The 25418-nt window shown below is 37.9% G+C and overlaps 1 protein-coding gene across 2 annotated transcripts; it reads left to right on the plus strand.

Annotated features, from left to right (window-relative positions):
• The first annotated feature begins 10756 nt into the window (after positions 1 to 10756).
• On the plus strand, positions 10757 to 24724 carry LOC107728405 (transferrin receptor protein 1-like). 2 transcript variants are annotated; one of them, XM_016538563.1, is made up of 18 exons: positions 10757 to 10885; positions 13202 to 13252; positions 13618 to 13852; positions 14008 to 14188; positions 14288 to 14510; positions 17358 to 17480; positions 17567 to 17662; positions 17750 to 17889; positions 18397 to 18566; positions 18671 to 18790; positions 18922 to 19007; positions 19619 to 19682; positions 19959 to 20026; positions 20117 to 20187; positions 20627 to 20711; positions 20810 to 21037; positions 21757 to 21909; positions 22402 to 24724. In XM_016538563.1, the coding sequence occupies exons 2-18, from the start codon at positions 13220 to 13222 to the stop codon at positions 22642 to 22644; spliced, it is 2319 nt and encodes a 772-aa protein (XP_016394049.1). In that variant the 5' UTR covers positions 10757 to 10885; positions 13202 to 13219; the 3' UTR covers positions 22645 to 24724. The 2 variants fall into 2 exon arrangements, with proteins under 2 accessions (XP_016394049.1, XP_016394050.1); XM_016538564.1 differs by lacking the exons at positions 21757 to 21909; positions 22402 to 24724 and adding an exon at positions 21675 to 21734 and having other exon boundaries at positions 20810 to 21079.
• The last annotated feature ends 694 nt before the right edge of the window (positions 24725 to 25418 follow it).

The raw sequence follows: 25418 nt of genomic DNA on the forward strand, positions 1-25418 counted from the left end.
GACTTAAACTGCAATTCATTGACTGGCCGCTAGAGACTGGCTCCAAAAGGGAGGCAATCCCATAGACCCCCCAATGTTAAGATGCCCAACTTTACAGCAGAAAAAACATGTTTACAGCCTGGTTCAAAAAATGATTTTGGTCTATATAGCTTAATTTTGCCCTTCATGACAACTGTGAGGGGGGTGAATTTTTTTATAACTCATCCGTTTAAATTATATTAAGCCTTAAAGTTCTGCATAATTAAGGGCGTGGCCACTTGAGTGACAGGTGGATTGCCGCTGCTGTCACCACCGTCGAGCTAGGTGGGCGTGGTTTAAACAACCTCTTTGCCCATCTTCGATTATCCGGGAGTGACGCGCGGTGACGCACTGCCAAGATGGCGACGGCCGCCTCCGCCCACTTTTGAGCTTCAAAAACTCTCTTCGGAACCCTATGGGTGACATCACGGACACTATGTCCATGTTTTTATACAGTCTATGGTATCCACTCAATTTTTTTGTGCGTGTGTTCCCAATTCAAGTCTGACAAAAGTCATAAAGTCTGGTGAGATTAATGATCAATGATCAATGCTTGGTTTTAAAAAATAAACTAAAATCATTTTTGGGTCGAAATGATCCTAAAAGGATTAGGATATGTATGTATATATGTTTAAACAAGCCAGCAGTTGTTTTTAAAACTAACTGTGGATGCACATTTCCTTTTCCAGTGTTTTCCTCAACAGTGTACAGGGAATTCCTGTGGCATCTACATGCTGATGGTAAGAATGTTTCATTTGTCAAAGCTGTTAAATAATAAAATCAAAGTCGTACAGTGTTATTTGTATTTCACAGTATGCTCTCAGCACCTGTACATCATGCCCACTAACATTCACAGATATTTCCACAAAAATATACCAAACTACTTTTATGTGGCTTTTTTTGTTTGTTTGTTTGTTTTTTGTTTTGCACTCTTTCAGGAGAAGGTGCCATTGATTCGCCAGTGGTGGTGCATTCAGTTGATGGAGAGGTTTTGCCTTGAAGGGTATGACAGACTCTACAGATACAATTTCAGTATCTCGGCTGTATTAAGTCACTGTTGGCAAAGTGATATTCAATTTGAGTGATTTGCTGTTATGTAAAACATATTTGATGGTTTATCGATAAGAGGAAAAAAAAAAATCTTTATTTTTTGCCTATTGAGATTTATGTAATTTTTCTGAGATTACTGGGCATCTACTTGATATTCAGTGAGACGCTACATCAACATTTAGGTGTAAACTGACAAGCCAATTTAGTTTATGAGTTTATAAGTTTTTGGGATAAACTGGTTGTATATTTCCCTATTACTTTAGAACCTTTTTATTTCTACGAGATTGGAACATTTGACATAGATTCAACACCTACTTACAATCCAATTACACTGGCATTTAACCTGCTTGCACATAGTAAATACACATTTACATTCTACAATGTCGCAGACTTATGCAAACTCAACTCAAAACATGCAGTGCTCCTTTTCTGGCGCATCCAGTCTCCTACCGCCAGCAGAGCATGTCACAAATGACCCACCATTGCCCTTAGAACGACATACCACAACGACATACCACACCCTACGAACTCGCTTTATGCTGACCAGTATGTGACGCCAGCCCATGCATCAAGGCTGCCAGGCACTGGGGCCTCAGTGCAGGTACCGCCACTCTGCTTTGACAACAGCCCGGATGCAAGACCAGGTGGCCAGGTAGATAGGTCGTTTGAGGCCTCTGTTCGCAAATGCAGTGGCCATGGGCCCTCAGGAGCCACGCCTTGGCAAAGCTCTACACATCATATTTTCATTGAGATGCCAGCTGTGCAGCAGTCACTCAAACCCCATCCTGTTGTATCACCATATCCAGCCCAGCCGACTAGGCCCGGCCCCCAGGCTTACTCTAGTTATTCGTATCCCCCTTCTGTGCCTGCACCGAGTCTTCAGAGCCCACCATCGGCGAATATTACAGTTAAGCACGTAGCTGCATGGCAGGCCCTTCAAGTGTATTCCCCCGAAGCCACATTTCACACCACTCAAGGTCCAAGCTATGGTGGAGCCAACCCGTTGCCCCCGTCTGCTAATGCATGGGTTCCCAGCATAACCCTACACAGCCCTCAGGTAGTGTTAGACCAGGCAGCCGCTGATGCTCCTCTTGATCTGTTTCCTCAACAAACCCAGATTCACCCTTCCCACCTCAACATGCATGTTGATGCTGTCTCTCAAGCTGCCCCTCCACCTACATCTGCCAGCCAATCGGCCCACCCACATGTGACACAGTTCAGGCCTCCTGCTCGAGCAGTCACCAACCAGTGCCTTCCCATGGCAGCCCATGGTGGTTTCCTGCAAACTCATCAGGTGAAAAATGTTCAAGTCTTCACAGGAAATCCAGACTGTAGGATACTGGTGGAAGACTGGATTCGCGACTTGCAGTACCTCTTGGAGGCAATAGAGCTCCCAATGCACATTCGCTTCTCCACGGTTGTACGACACCTGGGTGGTGAAGCCCGAAATCTCATCCTTAACCTACCTCCCCATGATCAGACCCCTGAGAAAGCATTCGAGGAGCTGAGGGCCGAATACAGCGACACACTCTCAAGCTGCCCCGCCACCTACATCTGCCAGCCAATCGGCCCACCCACATGTGACACAGTTCAGGCCTCCTGCTCGAGCAGTCACCAACCAATGCCTTCCCATGGCAGCCCATGGTGGTTTCCTGCAAACTCATCAGGTGAAAAATTTTCAAGTCTTCACAGGAAATCCAGACTGTAGGATACTGGTGGACGACTGGATTCGCGACTTGCAGTACCTCTTGGAGGCAATAGAGCTCCCAATGCACATTCGCTTCTCCACGGTTGTACGACACCTGGGTGGTGAAGCCCGAAATCTCATCCTTAACCTACCTCCCCATGATCAGACCTCTGAGAAAGCATTCGAGGAGCTGAGGGCCGAATACAGCGACACACGAGGCTCCCTAGATCCTCTGGCTGACTTCTATGAGCAGAGCCAGAATTCAGGGGAGTCTGCCTGTTTTTATGCTATAGCACTGGAGGCAAAGTTGCAGACGGTAGAGGAGAAGCAAAGAGGAGGTAAGCCCTTCCTGGATCGAGATAGCAAATTAACCCGGCAGTTCATGAGGGGTCTTACCGACGAGGACGTGTACACAAGAATCGCACCAATGGCACCCAGGCTCTTGAGCTTCAGAGAGCTGCAGGCAGAGCTCCGAAATCTATCTAGAGAAACTAAGAAGTTCCAGACACAGAGTAAAGCAAAGAAAACATATGCTCATGTGCATGTAACATCAGGAGGGGGTGGAAACACCAAAATGGACAGGCCAAAGCACACATCTGAAATATCAGAGTTGACAGAAATGGTTAGGAAGTTAGCTCTCATTCAGGAAGGACAAATGGCTAAGCTGTCCCAACTAGAGTTGAGAATGACCTCTCCACCCCTTGCCTCCCCATTAACTGTTCAGCCAGCAAAGGGAAAAGCAATTGATATCCAGTATCGGAGGGGACAGGATAATTCCAACGCTGACGCCCTCTCGCGTATGTCCAATCAGGAGGTGGCGAGACATGAGGAGGCACAAACCACCCAGGAGCCTGAGGAGGTCTCAGGTGAGGACACAGCTGTTACGGAGGAGCCTGAAAGCGGTCAGCCACTGGAGACCAGTGAGGTGTACGTGGATGTGGGGATGGAGGCATTGCCTGTTATGACCACACAGGAGCTTCGAGCGGGGCAGAAGGAAGACTGAGTCATCGGTCCCATCCTCCACTTTAAGAGCAGGAGCCACAAACCAAGCCGCAGTGAGAGGATGGAGGTAGGCGCCACTGGGGGTCTCCTTTTAAAAGAGTGGAGAAGGTTAGTGGTAAAAAAAAGGGATCCTGTATCGCAGTGTCAGAGACTGTCATAAAGGGGTGGTGGAGCAACTAATATTGCCAGAAAAGCTGCATGAAACAATCAAAAAAGCCCTTCACAATGACTCAGGGCATCTGGGATTTGAGAGGACACTACAGATGATAAGGGAAAGATTTTACTGGCCAAGAATGTTCCAGGAGATCAAGGCTTGGTGCGAACAGTGTGAGAGGTGCTGCCTTAGAAAAACTCCCACAGCCAACGTCAGGGCCCCCCTTGTCAGTATCCATACCAGTGCCCCCATGGAGCTGGTCTGTGTGGACTTCTTGACACTGGAGAAGTCCAAGGGTGGTATGGAGAATGTGCTCATTGTTACAGATCACTTTTCCCGCTACGCGCAGGCCTACCCCACCAGGGACCAAAAGGCAGGCACAGTAGCCAGGGTCTTGTGGAGGAATTTCTTCTGCCGTTTTGGGTTCCCTGCAAGATTACACGCTGATCAAGGGCGCAATTTTGAAAGTGCAATTGTGAAGGAGCTATGCAAGTGTACTGGCATCACTAAAACCCACACCACGCCCTACCACCCCCAGGGCAACGGGACCACTGAAAGATTCAACCGCACCCTGATGAACATGCTGGGAATACTAGAGCTTCACCTGAAGCCCTGGTGGCATGAGCATGTAGATGCCATGACACACGCATATAACTGCTCACAACATGACTCCACTGGCTATAGCCCGTACTACCTTATGTTTGGTAGACATCCAAGGCTCCCAGTGGACCTCATTTTCGGGTCCCCCACAATGAAACAGCCGTGTGAATACAGCGAGTATGTCCAGACCCTGTATGACTCCCTGACACAGGCCTATGCCCTTGCTAATCAGACATCTCAGCTGGCGAAAGGACAACAGAAAAAGTATTATGACAAAAAAGCTAAGAGTGAAGACTTCAGTCCAGGTGATAGAGTCTTAGTCAAGGTCTGTCATGTGGAGGGGAAGCAGAAGTTGGGAGATCAATGGGAGGCACGGCCATATGTTGTGGTCAGGAACTGGAACAGGAACTGGAGGGCGAAGAGGGAGCAGGTGGTTCGGAGGGAACAAGTGATGGTTCGGAGGAGACTCTGGACAGAGCCCTGATTGGATCAGCCGATGAAGAGGGGGAGCAAATGAGCACAGAGGAGGCTGACATGTGGACAGAGGAAACAAGTGACAGAGAGGGAGTGTTTGTGACTGGTAGTGGTGCCACCTCCACTCAAGGGCCCAACCCTCCAAGGAGAAACCCAAGAAGAAACCGGCATCCCCCGATTAAACTCTCACTCGAATCCCAAGTTGTGAAACTGGAGAGTGACCTCCAAAAGATAGAAAGAGGGAGAAAGTTGTGGCTAAAGGCTAAAAATAAGAGGAGCAGCAGGGCACCCGCAGAGCCATATTGCATGCACCCTGATAACAGTTAGCTACCTTCCACACACTATCTACACACATTGTGTGCTATACATTCACCCAAAACACATTTATTGTTTTGATTGTCATAGATCAGACCACAGAGTTTTGGTTAATCAGATGGCTGGGACGCCATCAATTAAAGAAGGGGTGGATGTAGGGCAGTGTATTGTGTTGTCCACAAGATGTCGCTATGACACTGTTGTGTTAGGACAGATTCAAGTATTTTTAGCGCTGTTTGAGCCTTTTGATGTACCGTAGTATTGATTAGGCGTGTAGTGCGCCATCTTTTCTTCAGTTCATGTTATCAACACTATAGGTAAGTCACGTTAACAGTAGTGGAAATTTCAATTTAAAATATCTTTGTTGTTATCGCTCTAAAGTTCTGTCTATTGAGATATTTTGTGTTCTAAACTGCTAAAGACCTAAATGCAGAGTAATATGGAGAGTTAAAATGTTTTTTGTTCTTTCTTTGGAGCGTGATTAATACGGGGTGGCTGATGCAAAGCTATGTATGATAATATAAGCAGCGAGAGATTGTTATTGAATTGAATGTGCATTGAAATGTACTTTACTAGTTTAAAACTTAAGTGAGTTCATGTTATCAACACTATAGATGCCGTGCTGTGGAATAAACGGTCAAGCCACGATCCCGAACCCCTCTTTGTCCGTGTCTCCTCTCTACCACCACCCACGAACACACAACACAGTGCAGAGTAGCAGCGGCGGTGGTAGAGGCCTATTAGCACGCAGAGAGAGAGAGGGCTACATATATAAAGAGAATCACTAGTAAAGGACTATATCCGGTACGGATCGGGTAGTGTCAACAACACATGAAAACATTACATTATTATTAGTATTATAACAACAGTATTATTATAACTACCCGAAATTGCCGTAAATTATTTCGTCATACAGACAGGAAGTAGATGCATTTCCATTTTCCGCACATGCGCAGTACAAATCGTGTAGTAGCACTAACTGCACCATGGTATTGTCAGAAATGTGGGTATTTGTGTCGAATTTATATTATTATTGTAGACATGTTTTAAATGTATTGGAGGAGTAATGGAATATAATTACAGTATTTTTTTGTGATTAAGCTATAGCGTTTATGCATTTATACTAAATTTATTTAGACTAGCTACAGTTTTTTGTACAAATACCTAAAAACCAGATTACATTTTTACCATGGTATTGAGGTGCTATATTTGTGGTTTTAACTGTGATTATCATGATCTAAATGTATGCTACTGGAAGACCAGTGGTTAATAATAATAAAAAAAAATCTCAAACAGTCAGAATAATTCAATTCCACCATATAAAAATGAGGTTGCTACAATACTTACAGATATTACTGATTTTGATAATGAACATAAATCTACATCTGCATCCTAAATTAAGCTACTATTAAATGTGTATTTCTAAGAGACAAAAAATGTTATATTATTATTAATATTATCAGGCAACACAAACCTGTTTCTTGATTTGAAACAATATTACTCATTAGAACGTGCAGAACTAAGAAATTATTTTTTTCTATTAAGATATTTTAAGGAAAAATGACTGGAAAAGTGTAAAGAATTCAAAAACGAAGTGTTTGTCGTGTTCTGACCATAAAGAGTAGTTTAAAACCACAATCAATTAACTGTCTGTTTTTTACAACTTTCACATTAGAGCAAAAATCTGCCTTTAAACTTGAAATAATTTTTTTTTTTGACAATTATCATGATAATTTTTTGGCCATATCACTCAGCCCTAATAATAAGCCACAGTAGTTTAATGAACAAATGGCGTGGCTGGATAAGAAGTGAAAAAACGAGTGTACGTGTGTGAGGAAAACAAAGACAGAGTGTGACTAAATGCTTAAGGTGCACTTCTGCCTACTTCAGCTGCCACAGCCAAACAGGAAAACCTTTAAATAAGAATAATTTTACCACTGAATAGCGCTGTATTCACATACTCGCATGCACTTTCCGTTAAACATTAAACTGGAGATACATGTCATTGTGGTTTCACATTTACTTAAGAATAACACTTTCTGCTGTGAGTGAAACACTCACACGGCTTCACCTCTGACCAGACCAAGCACAAAGAAATTGAAATGTTCTTAACAAAAAAATATTGCTTAGTGAAATCACTCCTATCAGATAACGCACCGACTGAGCAACACTGTTTTTCCTTCAAGTCGACAATCTTTCCTTCACAGAATGATGTTAATGTTATGATATTCTCAAAAAAAAAAAAAAATGATATGCTTGAACTTCCCACACTTTAATTTGTCACTTGTAAGCCTTAAAGTGTTATTTAAAAAAATTACGAAGAGAGAGAGAGAGAAAGAGAAACTGTCAGCATTTACTCACTTTCATGTCTTTACAACCCTGTATGACTTTGTTCTGTGGAACACAAAAATAAATATTTTGAAGCATGTACAAGTGGATCTTCTCCATGAAATTACTGGAGCTTTCAAACTTCAAAAAGGACACGAAAGCACCATAACATATCATAAAAGTAGCCCATTCCACTCATGTGCTATAGTTCATTCAGTCATACAGATTTGAATATGAGTAAATGAAAGTCAGATCTGCATTGTTTTCTGCTCCATCTGTTTAAATAATAGATTAGATTGTAATATGAGAAAACTGCAGTTGAGTTATGGGGTCAGAGAAGGGCAAAGCAGAGTATCTTCCATTATTCTCTCTCTCTCTGATCTCATTCTCGTTGTGTGCCAGACCTCTCCCCCTGCGTGTGGGACCCTGATAACAGGATCTTCTGAGAAAGTGAGGAAGTCCTTTCAGGCCTTGGGCGTGTGCCTCACCAGAAAGACGCGCGAAGGAATTGTGTGCAAAAACGTGTGTGTGTGTAGCTGCTGTAGGAAAAGTTAATACTTGAGGTGTGCGGCCATGGCAGGTATCTGAAGCTGAAGGTCATGGTGTTCTGCACCATGTCAGCTGTGTCTGGTGCTCATATCCAGTACACAAAAGGCCTTGAAAAGAGTCCACCACAGCTGTGCATCACATGCAGTACAAGACTGCTATAGCCTTCAACTAGTTGCACATGTCATACAGTAAGAAAAAAGTGAATGTAATTTATGGTATTGTTAAGAAAGAGTGGTTTCTCACCAGACATCAAAAACCAAAAGTGTAGCCAGCTACCATACATTAAAATAATGTATAATTATTATGCTGTGTATATATTGTGATGTGTACCATTATTTTGAGTTTACTCTGATTTGAGTTTTATGCAAAAAAAAATGTTATAATATGATAAAATATATTATTTGGTAGTCAGTTGTCATTACTAAAGCACATGGTATCAAATAATCAAAAGGCTTAGCTCACCTAAAAATGAAAACTGTCATTATTCCTGTTGACGTCCCATTGACCCATTTTATTTATTTATTAATTTTTTTTACATTTACAAAATTTACATTTTTGGGTGAACTATCCCTTTAGCAAAGGACAAGAGACATAAAGATGTATCAAATTAAATTTGAAATGATCTAGAAAAAAAATTTATAGAATGTAAAATATTTTTATATTATTATGTTATATTACTCAATATTCTATTACATCTTTGATGGATATCTCCCCTATAATCTTATAGGGTATTCTTTCAAATGCTGTACAGTTTGTTTCAGGACATGTTTGTTTTTTACATGTTGCACTGCACGTCCTGGATTTGTGGGAAGATGTTTATGTGATCAGAGTGTGAATGTTGCACAGGTGGATGAGGGTGAGACTTTGTTATCAGTGTCTCTGACTGGTTCATCCTCTGATATCCTGCCACAATACCCTCACATATTCTGCAGCAATGTTTACTAAACAGAGCAGAGGGAGTTGTATTTGTTTTTGAGAATTTATCTATCGATCTGCTTATAACGGCAGACATGGAATTTACTTTGCTAGAATGAAGAATTACAGTAGTACCATGAGAGTGTCAGAAGTACTTGTGTGGACATGAATTTTATTTCATGGGAAAAGTTGAAGAAAGGAGAAAAGCAAACCAGTTTGCTGTTGAACAGCAGGGCAGTACATGCAGTGTGTGATTTACTGAAACTAATTCAGAGTCTGGGTAAAAGAAAAAAAAAACAATGAAGCTTTGGTGTACACATAAATATTCATTTCAGTGTCCTTTTGTTCTGTGGAGACTTGTTGCGAAAAGAAATAAAGCACTCTGAAAGAAAAGAAATCTGCTCACAAAACATTTGTTACAGCTTTCTTGCATTTGACTGAAAAAGTATACACTACAAAATCTTTTTACTGTGATTATCATCATGAAGAAAAATCTAAGTTACCGTACATGGGTTGTTTATAAAATCTGGAAGAAACGACTAATCTGAGCACCCGAAATGGAGGGATTCAGTTAATTATAGAGGCATAAATCATAGACCACCCATTGTGTCTGAGATTGTAAAGAAACCTGCGTTGGTGTCTTGCAAAAATGGGTTTTACCTTAATACTAGCAACATAATAATGGGTAAAAGAGACTTATGAAACATAAGTCACTCTAAACAATAATCAAGCATTAATAGAATCATTGATATCCACAAAAATAAAGAAACCAATAAATAAAAACAAATATATACAAATAAAATTGTGCTTGCAGTTCTCATATTATCATTGAGCCCTTGAGCAAGACCTAATAACATCACAGTGACTGTTCCTGGCATAAGATGTTTCGACTAAAAAGGGTATTGTTTTGGGGGGCAGTCTGAACTGGAAAAAGTGTGAGTAGTGAATATTTTAATCGAATCAATTTTACAGCATATATTTTACTTACATTTTCTAAGCAGATACTTCAACATGCTTATTGAAATGTTATAATTTCACATTTTAATAAGTAGTGTACTGATGAACATGACACTACTCATGTTTTCTGCTGTGTTCCTGTGTACACATATGAGATATGTAATCTCAACTCTGACACGGAAGAAACATACAGTTATTTAAATGTGCTTCGGCAGTCAGAGAATGAAGCCTCTCCAACGTTTGGACATACAGTTAAAACGAAATCTGAATTACCTTATTATTCACAGTATTTTCACAGGTGCTGCTAAATTCTGAAGAAAACCCACATTGGTTGTGTCCTTTACTTTCCTGAACTCCTCCTGGAAAATATCTCCCAGGTTAGATTACTTTGGCTCAAATGTTCTTCTTCTGCCTGCTCAGTTACAGATGTTGGTGTGTGAGACTGCTGAGCAGGCACTTTGAAAATAAAGCAATCTTTTCATTACTAGAATATTTAAGATCTTTTTTTTTTTATTGGGGTAGAAGATGTAGGCTAATTATACAGTACGATATGACCATATTTGATGCTAAATATTCTCAGAATTTAAATGAAAATCGAAATATCGAAATATATTTTAATGCAAAGTAAATCTTCGTTCAGCTCTTGCACCGAGATAAATAATTTCCTAATATAGAAAACCGGAAGTGACACCAAAGCACCCGCCTCCCGCAATATGAAAACAATCGCGCAGGGTCTCCAAGGTTATTATGTGTATCTGCGGCGCTCGTGGTGGTCGTGACTAGGGTGCTGCGGTCGTGACTTTCGCCTTCAGTAAGGCAGGAGCTTGAGAACATTGGTAAGATCATCATACACTTCATGGTCTTCTAATATAAATGCTTTTTTTTCTTCAGGGTCAGCCCTGAACACTTGTTCCTTCCCAGTTAACCCGAGTCCTTTTGAGTTGTGCGTGTCACCTGTTACCATGTTTATCTGTCTAAATTAATTATCACTACTAGTTTGAAAGATAGTTAGATTTTTTATTTATTTAGTGCTGCTTGCAACTACATTTTGGTGATTATAAACATTTATGAAAATGTGCAGTTGTTACTTCAGACCCTAAAAAAACGAATGTAGTTGTTGCACTCATATTTAATTTAACTTGAATAAAAACTATTTAGGTAAGAGCAGTGAGTGATTTTCTCTTTGTGTTTTGTTCATGGCCCCAAATATTGCAAGCTGTAGCGATATGCATATTGCGATATGTACATTTGCGATATTTCGATAATTTCGATATATTGGCCAGCCCTATTATACATTTATTACATGAGCGCGCCGTCTACAGATGCTATTTTTAAATGTGAGTAACTGACACAAGGTTATTATTTCATCCATTTACTTCTCAGAAAAAAATATTCAAATGATGGTGAGCACAGAGTCACATGATTAAGTAGCTTTAGATAGTAGTTTAAATTCTGGCTGTATTGCATGAATAGATTAAACCAGCACTTTACAAAATCATTTAGGATTTTAAAGCCGCTCATGGAGAGTTTTTTTTCTTTTTTCCATAATATAAAATTTGTCTGGCTTGTCCTTGGTCCCTGAACTTGAGTTTACTTCCTCTCCTAGTCTAATTGTTATTGTTTTTTCAGCTTTTTTTTATGACCGAGTGATAAAAGTTCCTTTGTCTAGAGATTTATTTGGCTCTCATTGTTCCCATAATAAAAGGTAGAAGTAAATAGGTAAGCATACCAATAGACAAGGAATTAAGATTAGTGGGCCGTCCTGAAAGAGCCCAGGAGACTAGTTTCTCTGGAAAAGACAGTAAGAGGTTACATGTCAGGCCCCAACGGACATGAGGATTGGTTTGATCTGATTGTGTGCAAGTTCTTTCCCGGTAGGGTGTAGCCCGAATGCATTTTCCTATCTCTAGTTTGCATGTGTCCAAGCAAGTTAGCAGAGTACGTTTGGTGCATTGCTTCAGTGTGACCTTTTTCGATGTGTACTTTAATGCCTTTAGTTATTTCTGGACACATTTAAAATGTAGTGTTTCTTACCCTTTTTGTTATCCATTTGTTGAATGATGCATGTTTATCTTGCCTGCAGTGTTTGTCTCTTGTGCTTTGGATTATTAGATTAACGTGTAGCCTTCAACCTTTGAAAAAATAAATTTAGTCCTTGAGATGTCTTTCAGTCCATAGTCATGTTTGTTAAACTTTATAATGATTTCATTTGATGGTCTTTATATATTAAAAAGATTAAGGGTTTATGTGAGATTTGATGTGTGATTTTACAGGATATATTTAATCTAAAACTGTTTTAAGTAACACGTTTATAATTCTTATATACACAACGAGAATTCGATTTGATTGCCTTATATTAACTATGGACTACATACAATATTTGTTATTTAAAAATTAATTTATCACTCCACCAGCTTAGTTCAAAGAGATCTGACCAATATACATTCCTGTCATTATTAGCTTTTAAAATCAGAAATACTGTGTGAAAATGTCCACTCAGTGTAAAATAAAGAGGATCTTTATCACAAAATGAACAATAATGACCATGAAAATACTTGCATTTACATTTAGTCATTTAGCAGATGCTTTTATCCAAAGCAACTTACAAATGAGGACAAGAAAAGCTATCAAACTAACAAAACAGCCATCATATGTAAGTGCTGTGACAAGTCCATGTTAGTCTAATGCAGTACACGTAGCAAGTTTTAAAAAAAATAATCAATAATAAGAAAACTAGTAGAATAGAATAGAATGTATGTATGTGTGCGTGTATATACCTAGTTCAAAACCTGTAATGCTGTTGGGTTTTTCATTAAAAACAAAAATAATCTTCATGCAGTTCTTTTACGTTTATTGATAGTTCATAGTGACCACATCTATCAAGCCCCAAAAATATGATCAATATGATGAATGTGATATTAGTCTTCTGAAGTCATATGATATCTCAGACTAAAACAGTCTAATAACGAACTGATATGTTCACTGATAATCATCCCTGGTGAATAGAGCATTTCCACAATGACATATTTAACAGAAAAGTGTGATGCTACACTTTTTTTTGTTGACATAAGGAACTTTGTTTTATGATTATGAGTTATTGTGACTTCACAGTGATCTTAGAATAGATTTCAGCAATTCTCATTCTCTTGCAGCAATTATTTGAGGCCACGATGGATCAAGCCAGGACAACAATTTCAAAAATCGTAAGACATACTTTTCATACAAACTAATTTTGCATGGCATTATAACGGAGTTGTCTGAACCAATGATTTACCATTTGAGAGGTAACAAAGAAGGCACAATTTTTGACTTTATTGCAAAGCATGAGATCTGTGATTGCTGAGATGTAAATTTTCAGTTGAGAAGATTTGTAGGCACTTTAACTGAAACCTTTTTAATATGTTCCTGACATTGGTTTTCCTTCTTGTGCAGAAAATGTTCTATATTCCAGAGAAAAGCTGAAACCTCATGACTTAAAACATGACCAGCCTTTTAGTTTGTGTTTTTACAGTGAAGAGAATCCAGGACAGTTTTTTTATCATGGTGTCCTGTAACTCTGTTTTTCCAGTTCAATGGGGAGCCGCGCTCCTACACTCGCTTTAACCTGACCCAGAACATGGACGGTGACAACAGCCATGTGGAGATGAAGCTGTCATCTGACATGGATGATGAAGTGGAGGCTAACGGTGTTGGGGAAAACATAAACCAACATAATCGTCCTTATTACCCCAGCAAACTGAACCAGCGTTCTCCCAAAACCGTCTGCGGATTTGTCATTGGCATTCTGTTCCTTTTCATTATTGGTAATTATGTACTTATATATATGCTGGTATATATTCAAGTTTATTATGTGGCCTTCTGGGATAGTTTATACTGATTGGTCAAATGTTTTTGTATAATGACCACTAAACTGTAGTAATTTCTATGCATAAAAACAACTCATACTTATGTCTTTTAGGATACCTCATTGGTTACCTGTCTAACAGAAGCACAGACAAAACAGAAATCAAGTCCAATTGTCCGGTCTTTAATGAGATTGCCCCAGTGAGAGCAGAAGCAGTTTATTCATTGGATTGGAGTGATCTCAGGGCATTGCTGAAAAAGAAACTGACAACCCCCAACATTAACACCAACCTCAAGTAAGTTAACACAGCTGCACTTTTGCTTTTTCCATACTGTTTGAGCAGTTGAGCAGGTATTCAAATTAAACTTTCTTTTTCTCTTTCTCCCTCTTGCAGGGAATTCTCTAGTGCCAGTCACCAGGCAGGAAGCACAGAAGATGAGGCACTTGCTAATAAAATCATGGGGAAATTCAAAACTTTTGGAATGAGTACCTGGACAGATGAGCACTATGTGAAAGTCCATGAGCCTGGTTCCTCAAATAACAGAGTCCTGTTCCGTGGTAACATTGTGGGAACAACTGAGGGCTATTTGGCATACAGTGCAGTTAAAACAGTGCAGGTTAGTTTTAAATGGGGATGAATGTTGACAATCAACTGACAAAAAAAGTACCATAAAATTAGTTTGTACAAATCGTGAGCAATATTCAAAATCTTCTATATGCTCGTGTTAAAAATTCAACTCTGAGAGAAGTTGTAAATTTCTCGAGTATGTCTAACTCTGTTGTAATTAGGGGTGTAACGGTACACAAACATGACGGTTGAGTACGTACTTCGGTTTTGACGTCACTGTTCGTATGGTTTCGGTACAGCAGGGGGGAAAAAAATAAACAAAATTGATTTTTTATTAAACAGTGGTTTACTGAACAAATTGCTCTTTCTTTAAATCAATTCAATTATTAAACGTCATTTTTCTTAGGGATAAAAATCTACCTCAGCTTATGTTCTAAACTATAGGGAGCCTTTTACATTACTATAAGGTTACAATTAACAACAGAGCTCAACTTAAATTCAGTTACTATTTATTTTTAAATATAAATCAACATTCACCTTTAAAAAAATTTTTTTATGCAAACATGTAAATTGCACATAATGCAATTTTTAAATTAACTTCTAAATGATAAAATTTCTATTTGTTGTTGAAATATATTCCTATTCATTTACGCATTGGCTGTCATAACTTGTTTCATAACAGATTTATTTAAACATACATTAAATAATTAAGACATTACTAACAGGTAAAAAACATGTAAATTGCACATAATGCAATTTTTAAATTAACTTCTAAATGATAAAATTTCTATTTGTTGTTGAAATATATTCAGTGGCTGTCATAACTTGTTTCATAACAGATTTATTTAAACATACATTAAATAATTAAGACATTACTAACAGGTAAAGTAAAATAGAATGAATATTTAGTCTAATATTTCGCAAAATGCTTTTATCTATACTTCATTTCTCTAGCCAACTAATGAGCTGTGGAGACTGATGACTTCCTGAGGTAAATGAAATGCTACGTGACATTTTGTTTACAAGCTGTTTTATTGACGTCTTTCAACGGTTGAAACACTGATTGAGTGATTACATGAGGCATGAGATGTTCATTCATGTTTATTTCGTGTTAAAACTAGTAGTAAAGAGGAAGGGATCGCTGATAGCATGTCTATTTGACGTCTGCATTTACATCTGCAAGATGTATGTTTTAGAGTGCTTGCTCATCTGCAGTAAGTCTATAGGATGTTTCCTGTCAGACGTTAAATAGACATCTAGAAAATGATGTTTATGATTTAGAATGTATGTAAAACTGACATCTTAAAGACGTTTATCAGATGTTTGGACACAGCATATGCTTTCCAGATAAAGCGATCTTTAACAGACATCTTGCAGACGTACGTGTACTATCTGGGATGATTACGCCGTTTGAACTGAGACGTTTATACAGCAATCTGTCACGCCACATCAAAGAGCGTCAAAACGGAATTTATTGTTTGAATTTCCTGGAAAAAAAGTACATAATTTGAAAGACGAGACTTATCTTTCTCATCTTTCTTATCAAAAGTAACAATATATAAAACTTGAAGTTTCCAGTGAGGTTCCACTCGTGCAGTTGTTATAGTACTGTATTTGTTTGGTGCACATGTCTATGAATATGTGTAAAGTTACACCCCTACTTGTAATTATTACACACTTATTTAAGACTCTTCAGACCAAATGATCAGTGAGAGCAAGGGTACACCTGAGCAGAACGAAGGAGTCTCTAAACACATTTTAAACTTTTTAAAACATGAAAATGGAAAAAGCAACAAAATGCTCAAAGACATTCATCTAGCAATTTTAACACAGGAAAACAATGGAATAACAATGCAGACATACACAGAATAACACTTTTGGTCTGAATGGGCGCTAATTCACATGACATAACAGTAGCTGAATTTTCTCAGTTACTTTTCAAAAAGTAGCAATTTTGTAGGTGAATATTCACTGCGTTCAGCACTGTTAGTTCTCTGTGTTGGGATATGCCACCCAAAAATTAAAGTGAGTGAGTGAAGTGTGGCAACCCATACTTGGAAATTGTGCTCTGCATTTAACCCATCCAAGTGCACACACACAGTAGTGAACACACACACCTCCGGAGCAGTGGGTAGTCATATTGCTGCGGCACCCGGGGAGCAGTTGGGGGTTCGGTGCCTTGCTCAAGTGTCTCACCTCAGTCATGGTATTAAGGATAGTAGAGATCACTGGTCATTCACTCCCCCCACCGACATTTCCTGCCGGACCAGAGACTCGAACCTGCAACCTTAGTGTTACAAGTCAGACTCTCTAACCATTAGGCCACAACTGCCCCAATTAAGAATCTCTACTAATTTTCTCACCCTCATGTCTTCCCAGATTTATGACTTTCTTTCTTATGTGAAAAAGAAATTAATGGAACCCTCAAAGTTGAAGCTTCAAAACAACCCGTGACTACCCAAAACTACTAGTTGATTAAGTTGTGAAACTCATGCGAGAAGTGAGGAGCATCATATCACAAGTTTACATTAAGGTTCACAATGTGCTGACGGTTGGAAGCAACGGTTTATAGTTTAAAAAGTTTAAAATATTAGCAATTTTCTCTCACACACTTATCGTTTCACTTCAGCAGACATTGATTTATAAGGTGGGGTTTTATGGATTACTGTTTGTTTTGCCTAGTTTTTGATGTGTCAACTTTGAGGGCCCATCCACTTGAATTATATGGACTAACAGAGATGGATTCAAGAACCAATTTGTGTTCCACAGGAAAAAAAAGTCATACATCTGGGATTAAAATGTGAATATAATTGAGATACGAGGGCTCCAGTAGAAGTTTGCACTGAATAATGACATACATTTCAGCCTGTTCCTTATTACTTATTCTGTTGTATAGGGTGCAGCTCTGTATGCCCATTATGGACGAACAGAGGACTTCAGGCGCCTGCAAGAGCTGAATATTGACGTGAATGGAAAGGCTGTCTTGGTCAGAGCTGGACTCTTAAGTTTTTCTGAAAAGGTAGGTTATCTCACACATTTATATTTTAAGGCAGTTATTATTGATATTTACTTATTTATCCTTTTGTTTTCATTTGCTTAATACAGGTTGCTAATGCTGCTAGCTTGAATGCTAGTGCTGTGCTAATTTATCCAGATCCTGTTAACTATAATATTAAAGACGACACTGCTCTTTTTGGCCATGTAAGTTGTGGAACCTATCTTTTATCAGAATATTTTTGCATTTCAAAGTTTATGTAAAGCTGATCTTTTAAAATGCTCTTTTCATAGGTCCATCTCGGGACTGGTGATCCCTTCACTCCAGGATTCCCTTCCTTCAATCATACCCAGTTTCCCCCAGCTCAGTCATCTGGCTTGCCCAGCATTCCAGCCCAAACTATAACCATAAAACAGGCTACTGAGATCATGAGGTGCAGTTGTGATTGCCATTCATTTCTCTTGCTATTTACTATCACTGTATCACAGACTTTTTTTTCTAGGAATTTAAATGTATGTTTAGTCTTTAGGACAATCTTAAGAAAATATATATGAAAATATATTTTTGTCAAAACAAAACAAAACAAAAAAATCATGAGGAAAAAAAGAAGAATAATTTTATTCTTAAAAATGTAAATGTAAATCTGGCCTCAGAATATAATATGGGTTTAGTGTTTTATTTTTTATTTTTTTTGACTTGAGTCAGGAACAACATACAGCAGCAACCACGCAACACAACCATCTATCAACCCCATGCAACAATGCACTAAAAACACTCTTGGAAATCACCCTAGCATCCTGGCAGCAACTTTTGAATGTGCAAGCACCACTCACATTTTAATCAGAAGATTCAGACAATTCAATAGTTCTGTCAGTGAGGTTTGTTAATATTTCCTGTATTTACATGTTTGTCACATTTGTTTACTTCTGTCCTCAAACAGTAAGTTAGGTGGTCGGACTTCCCCTGATGGCTGGAGTGATGGGATGCTTCGGGATACCATGTACAGGCTTGGCGATGATGGCGACATTATTACAGTGGAAGTAAACAATGTCCTTATTCAGAAAAAAATCCACAATGTGTTTGGAGTCATTAAAGGTTATATGGATGCAGGTACTCTATTCTGTTATATTCTGCTTTAAACAGCTGTGTAGATAAAACTAGTAATTGGTCCCAGTCCCTGATCACTTAATTTGGGTCTTCGTCCTTTGCTTTAGATCGTTATATGGTGATCGGAGCCCAGCGAGATGCATGGGGCCCTGGATTTGCCAGAAGCACAGTCGGCACTAGTTTACTGGTGGAATTGGCCAGAACTATCACAGACATGATCAAGAATGGTACATTAAGTACAAGCAGTGATGTCTTTTTAAATGCATAAATAAATGTTATTATATAATGAATTATACATGTTAATTTTGAATTGAGAATAAATTTGTTGATTTCAAGTGCATCTTTATTTTCTTCCAAGATGGATTCAAGCCGAAGAGGAGCATAGTTTTTGCTAGCTGGAGTGCTGGTGAATTTGGGAGTGTTGGGGCCACTGAGTGGTTGGAGGTTTGAATGCATCTTTGGCTGCCTTCTGTTTAACAATAACCATGTTAAATATGGGAGTAAATTCTCTGTGTTTGTATGATATAACAAATAATAATAACAGCACAAATAAAAGTAAACAACAATAACAAGAATGTAAAAATACAATAAACCAATAATCATACATATTTCCATTCCTTTCTTAGCAAACTTAAAACAGTCATTTGAAAATATGAAAGTGAATGAATGTATTTACTGTATCTAAATGCAGTGTGTACATGGTTTTTGCGTTTTTAATGGAGTACTAGTCAGTAAATACTGCATTGTAAACACTGCCTACTATTTAAAAAAAATAGTAAGTGAAACACTGGGGATTATTCAGCAATAAACTGCTATATTGTCACATTGCATTATAGTTATATCATCGTGGAAATATTACATTTTGTCCAAAATATCTTATCTTTTGGGATCAAAAACAGAATATACAGTATGTCTGTGCACAATACACATACTGTACTATATACTGCAGAAATGGTAAGAGTACTGTAGTATGTTAATATTTCATTTCAAACAGCCTGTGCATTCAGCAGTTACTGTAAGTCATTGAATTCGTTTGTGTTTTTTTTAACCCTCAGGGCTACCTGACCTCCTTGAATTTGAAAATGTTTTCTTACATCAGCCTTGATGAAGTTATTTCAGGTTTGTAAAAAGTCATTTCTTGAATAGTTGAAGTAAGAGTACTGTAGTATGTTAATATTTGATTTCAAACAGCCTGTGCATTCAGCAGTTACTGTAAGTCATTGAATTTGTTTGTGTTTTTTTTTAACCCTCAGGGCTACCTGACCTCCTTGAATTTGAAAATGTTTTCTTACATCAGCCTTGATGAAGTTATTTCAGGTTTGTAAAAAGTCATTTCTTGAATAGTTGATGAACTTAGATCTTGAGCTGATGCTGATCATCTGACATTCTCTTTAGGTTTTGACTCTTTCAGAGCAACTGCCAGTCCACTGCTGTATGAGTTATTAGAGAGCACAATGAAACAGGTGATGTATCTCAAATGCTGAATCTTTGGCATCAATTCAAAGCTGTTTTATCTGTCCTAAAAAGAGAAATAACCTTTCCCCCCCATGCAGGTCTCCTCTCCAGTTGATGCAACCAAATCCTTGCATGAACAGTTTGCTGGATCCAACTGGGAGAAGTCTGTGTATGTTTGTCCCTCACTGCTTATGCTCCACAGTTTGATTTTAATTTCATGTGGTGACGCACCAAGTTTTTTTTAGTATTATTTAAATATTATTATAGTATTTATTCATATTTTGAATGAACTTGTATCTTTATATTTTCATTTTAGTTTAAGTTGTAGTAATTTTATGTCATTTTTAATACTTTAAATATTTCTATATATCTTTATTTTTCTTTAAGTTTTAGAAATTTTAATACTTCAACTTAAAACTTACATTTCTAAATTTTAAGTTCTTCAGCTAATATTTATATATATTTTATTATAGCTTCATTTCATTTAATAAAAAAAAATATTTGATTAGTTTTAAGCTGTTAAACACATTCTGATCAAACACATTCTATATATATATATATATATCCTATATAATATCCATATTAACACATTTTTCTTTTTTTCACAGAATGGAGCCTATGGGTTTGTCTCACTCTGCTTATCCATTCCAGACCTTCTCGGGCATCCCGTCAATTTCGTTTCGATTTACTTCGGCAAGTATTCAGGTTTTACGGAAGGTGTAGAATAGATTCAGGTACAGTTTGTTTCATGATGAACGATAGGAAGTAAAGATGTTGCTGATGTGTTTCAGAGTTCAAAGTCATACCCTTTTGGAACTATTGAGGATACTGATCAAAATCTGGAACGGTACACTTCCTACAACACTCTCAAACTCGCCAAGACTGCAGGTGAGGTGGTCGGACTGGTTACGCTTCGGCTGATGCATGACCACTTGCTCAAACTGAACGTGGCAAAGTATACCAGCGTCATCCGCAACTATGTGTCCCAAATCAGGTCTAAATTTGAATCATGCCAAATGGTGAGTCTACATGGTTATATGTCTTTTTGTGACTCCCAAATAGTGCTGGGCGGTATGACCAAAAATTTATATCACGGTATTTTTCAAAATTATACTGGTTTCACGGTACATGGTGGTATTTTTTTTTTCATGCATGAACGGGTGTTAACCATATTTTCTACTGATTGAGAGAGGAAATACTGCAGTATATTGACTTAGAATGCCCTATTTTACTGTCATGATGAGTGAATATTGTCAAAAAATACCACACTAAATAGTGACTAAACACGACCCCTTTTAATACATGTTAACCAGGAGTCACTCTCATTTACAGGTGCATCTCAATAAATTAGAATGGACGCGGGAGCTGATGGCAGGGGGGCGGTGGATATTTGTGGCAGTCAATGTGGATATTGTGGATGAGTTTTTCTGTGTCATCACGTTTTATTAGTTCTACAGCTTCAGTTTCGGAATTTTCACCCTTAGTAACACATACAGCTGTTCCCTCACCACAGTGAAAAGGGACCCCTTTCAAACAGTGTCGTGTTCCGAACGTTGTTTAAGCGACACATGCGGTATTTAAAAAATTCATATCATAACAAAAATAAACACCGGTATTCGGTATGAACCGGTATACCGCCCAGCACTACTCCCAAAGAACTTAAGCTTGATGTTTGATGAATTTCTGTAAAGTGCAGAAAGGCTACAGGGAGTTCACTTTCTGCATTTTTCTTTCGAAGTCTGGCCGCCTTCCTTCCACTGTGAGGATGCAGTGGCTTCTCTCAGCTCAGGGGTCATACGATCGTGCTGCCAGCACCTTTGTTTCAGCCATCCGAAACAGTGACCTTGAAGACATGGAGCAGTGTCGCATCATCAACAATCGCATTATGAGGGTAAAAAATTGTCAAGCTATTTCATTCTTTTCTGTGTTGATGTATTTCATGTTGAAAAAGGAAGTTGAGATGGAATATATCAAAGGGCTTTTTAAAATATCGAATAGCCTTTGCTGCTGCTTTGCTGCTATTGAAAGTTAGAAGCAAGTGGTATTAGGATGAGGGTAATTTTATTGGACAAAATTTGGTTATGATGGCAAATCATCAATATTTCGGTTTCGCTTTCTCAGAAGAGAAAGATACATTTTAAATGCATATAATTGCTAACTGTGTTAGATACATATTAAATTAGTATAATGGCTAAGCAATTTACTTTGTCAACTTCTTTTGGTACAATAGCATATACAGTACAGTACCTCAAAGCTAATAGACATGGGCTAAAAGCAACAACATGCCAGCCTTAAAACCTTTTTAAAGGTTTTTCAGATTGCATTCTAAGGATATACAACGGATATACCAATGTGGATGTTAACATGATGCATCTGTTTGAAGGTGGAAGGCAGTCTTCTCTCTCCCTATGCGTCTCCGCGGGAGAGTCTGTTCCGGCATATTCTGCTGGGCTCTGGACCACACACTTTGGCAGCTCTGGTGGATCACCTTGAAGCTATTAAAGGAGGGCTTGAATCTGCTGACATTGACCAATTCAAGAATCAGTTTGCTCTTGCCACCTGGACCATCCAGGGCTGTGCCAATGCATTGGCAGGGGAAGTATGGGATATGGATAATGAAATTTAGACAAGCAGATTCAGCTTACCTCTTTAACTATGTGATAACGTTGAACCGTCACTCAAGGCAAAAAAGGAAACTTAAAGAAGAAAATTATTTTGGTGCTCTATTAACATAAATTTATGATAAGTGGTTTATATCAGTATTTACAGCAGTAGTTGATCCAAAAATAGAACATTATGTCATCATTTACTCACCATCATGTCATTCCAAACCCCTTCTGTGAAACACAAAAGAAGATATTTGAAGAATGTACTGGTCACACTTTTCCATGAAATTGCTGGAGCTATCAAACTTAAAAAAAGACACAAAGGCATATAACATTATAAAAGTAGCTCATATTACTCATGTGCTATAATTCATCCTCTGAATCCATACAGATCAAAATTCATAAGGGGTTTGATTGACATCAAGGTAGACAACCCAGAATTTCTATTCTTGGGTGAACTATTCCTTTGAGATCTAGTTTAGATTATACAAATTTGGAATGTGTTACTGGTTTGTTATTTTCAGCATTTTCAGACTCCTTTTAGGAACTTCTTGCATAATACCTGAACAGTCTGGATTTAGAGGGGTTTTTATACAGGCTCCAGTTTGACAATCAGCCATTGTCATTTTAATGTTTGTAACCTAACTTACCTGTGATCATAAAACGCCTCGTAAAGCACAGTATTTTTCCAATTTTCCGGTTGGATAAAATTTTTCAGGGGCTTTTCAGATCAGTTCTGTCAAATAATAGAAAGAAGCATTCCTATGTGGCTCTGAAATCTCTATTTATTAGTTTTTTTTATTTATCAGTGACAGGGATCACTATAAATAGCATTTTGTAACGCCTTTTTTAACAAATGTATAATTATCGGAAGCAGTGCCTTCCATAATTATGACAGTTATACTGTCGAAATGTGAAAGCAGCATCTGCTATGGAGATAACCTTGTTTTCAAAAGCTATGACCACAGACTACAACATTGTATTTCTTAAATGATCATTTAAAAAAAATCAGTAAATTACAAGTATGTATCAGTCTTTGGCATCCTCCTTTTGAATCAATGTTATACCTGATCCAGAATCATTATCGGGAGCAGTGCCTTCCATAATGCGAAGAAGATGATGGTAGATTTTGCCTACCGATGTGTTGATATCGAGGGCAGTGCCCCTCATATTTCACTGTGGTGTGAATGTAATAATTGGGAACAGTGTTTCCTATGATGATGTACAAAATCATCTATATTCACACACTCTTACAATAGAAGTTATCTGTTGTGAGTCTTGTAATCTGTTGTCAGTTTTTCATACGCAATCAAGTGCTGTTACCTTCTTTAGCCTTGGATTAATCAAATGTGGAACAGGTGAGGATCACAGCAGAGATTAAAAACATTAGAAACATTCTCTGTATGATCCTGTCATGGGCTTCTATAAGATTCTGTTCTGTTCTCTTACTCGGTTTTCATATTTCTTTTGTTTCTGGTGTATTATTTATTATTTGTGCCTTGTAGATTATGATGAAGCCTTTAAAATGCTTTTTCCCCCTTCTCTTTGTTCTTCTTTGTTTTCTCTTCTTTGTGTGTATTTAACTTCACTCTTGCTGTTTTACTTGCAAATCAAAGTGAGATTAAATAATAATAATACAAAAAAAACTATTCAGCTAATTGGTTTTAATGTTCACCTTTTGATGCCAGTATCATCTGTTTATTATTATATCATGGTTGTCAGAAGACATCAATATGATTCGAAAAGTGGGAAATAATGTTTATGCACTGATAAAAAAAAAGACAAACACTCATGCATGACTTTGAAATATGTCCTGTTTGAACACACACACACACACACGTGTGTGGAAGAGATGAAAATGTAAATCTAAAAAAAAGTCCATTGTGACTTGCAGTTTCATGATTGTCTATGCAGATCAATATCTTAAAAAATGTTTCTGAAGAATGCTATATCCGTAGTAGTTTTGTTGTAGACAAAAGTGGTTTATAGAATTACACGTGCACTGATTCTCAGTTTTATGATTAGTCTGCAAGTTAATCAGCCAAATAATAGCCAAATATGTTTTGAAATATTATCTGTAATCATAGCTTGTGTGTACAATGTCACACCAAAATAAAAATAAAACAAATACATTGTACTAATAGGTTAAATGTTTGTGTGTGTGTGTGTGTGTGTGTGTGTGTATTTTTTTTCTTAAAAAGGTTTCTCAAAATAAATTCTGACATGGAAAAAAATAAAATGAGAAGCTGGCTACTTTCAGCTACGTCTAAGCTCAATATGTACAAACAGACAGTGACACCAGTAGACGTCCTAGGTCATGTCTATAATTTAAAATTTATTAAATATATAAAATCGTAAGACAGTATTTGTATGGACCAGGGACGTGTCTGCATTTCTTCAAATGACCACATGGTGGAACTAGAGTACTTTGAAGGATTCACTTTGAATATCATATGATTGCAATAATTAAGCAGAGAGTTTTTATCTATTTAACTTACATCTTAACAGCCGTCAAATAGTTTTTTTTTTTTGGTTTTCTTTTTAACAGCCTGATGGCGATAGTCTTTATAATAAAGATGCGTTTCAAAAGCAAAATACGTCTTCCCCTAACCCTGTGGAAATATGTCATATTAAATACAAACTCAAAGTCATACCAGTTATTTGGCTGTAAAACTGTAGAATAGATAGATTTTAAAACTACGTTAGAGTTAGCTATTATGATGTCGTTCATTGCCGTCATAATGAAAGTGTCCTGTCTCTTTAAGAGTGGGTTGTCAATAGAAGCGTGAGCATG

Source organism: Sinocyclocheilus rhinocerous, unplaced genomic scaffold (genome assembly GCF_001515625.1).
Source record: "Sinocyclocheilus rhinocerous isolate Xijiao unplaced genomic scaffold, SAMN03320098_v1.1 scaffold2382, whole genome shotgun sequence".
NCBI lineage: Eukaryota > Metazoa > Chordata > Actinopteri > Cypriniformes > Cyprinidae > Sinocyclocheilus > Sinocyclocheilus rhinocerous.

What these genes read in the sequence shown, in the direction of transcription:
- LOC107728405 (XM_016538563.1), top strand. Translation starts at nt 13,220, where the DNA reads ATGGATCAAGCCAGGACAACAATTTCAAAAATC. An exon ending in TAAAGGTTATATGGATGCAG is followed by an intron (nt 18,567 to 18,670) that starts GTACTCTATTCT and finishes CCTTTGCTTTAG; the next exon opens with ATCGTTATATGGTGATCGGA. An exon ending in CCTTGATGAAGTTATTTCAG is followed by an intron (nt 19,683 to 19,958) that starts GTTTGTAAAAAG and finishes CATTCTCTTTAG; the next exon opens with GTTTTGACTCTTTCAGAGCA.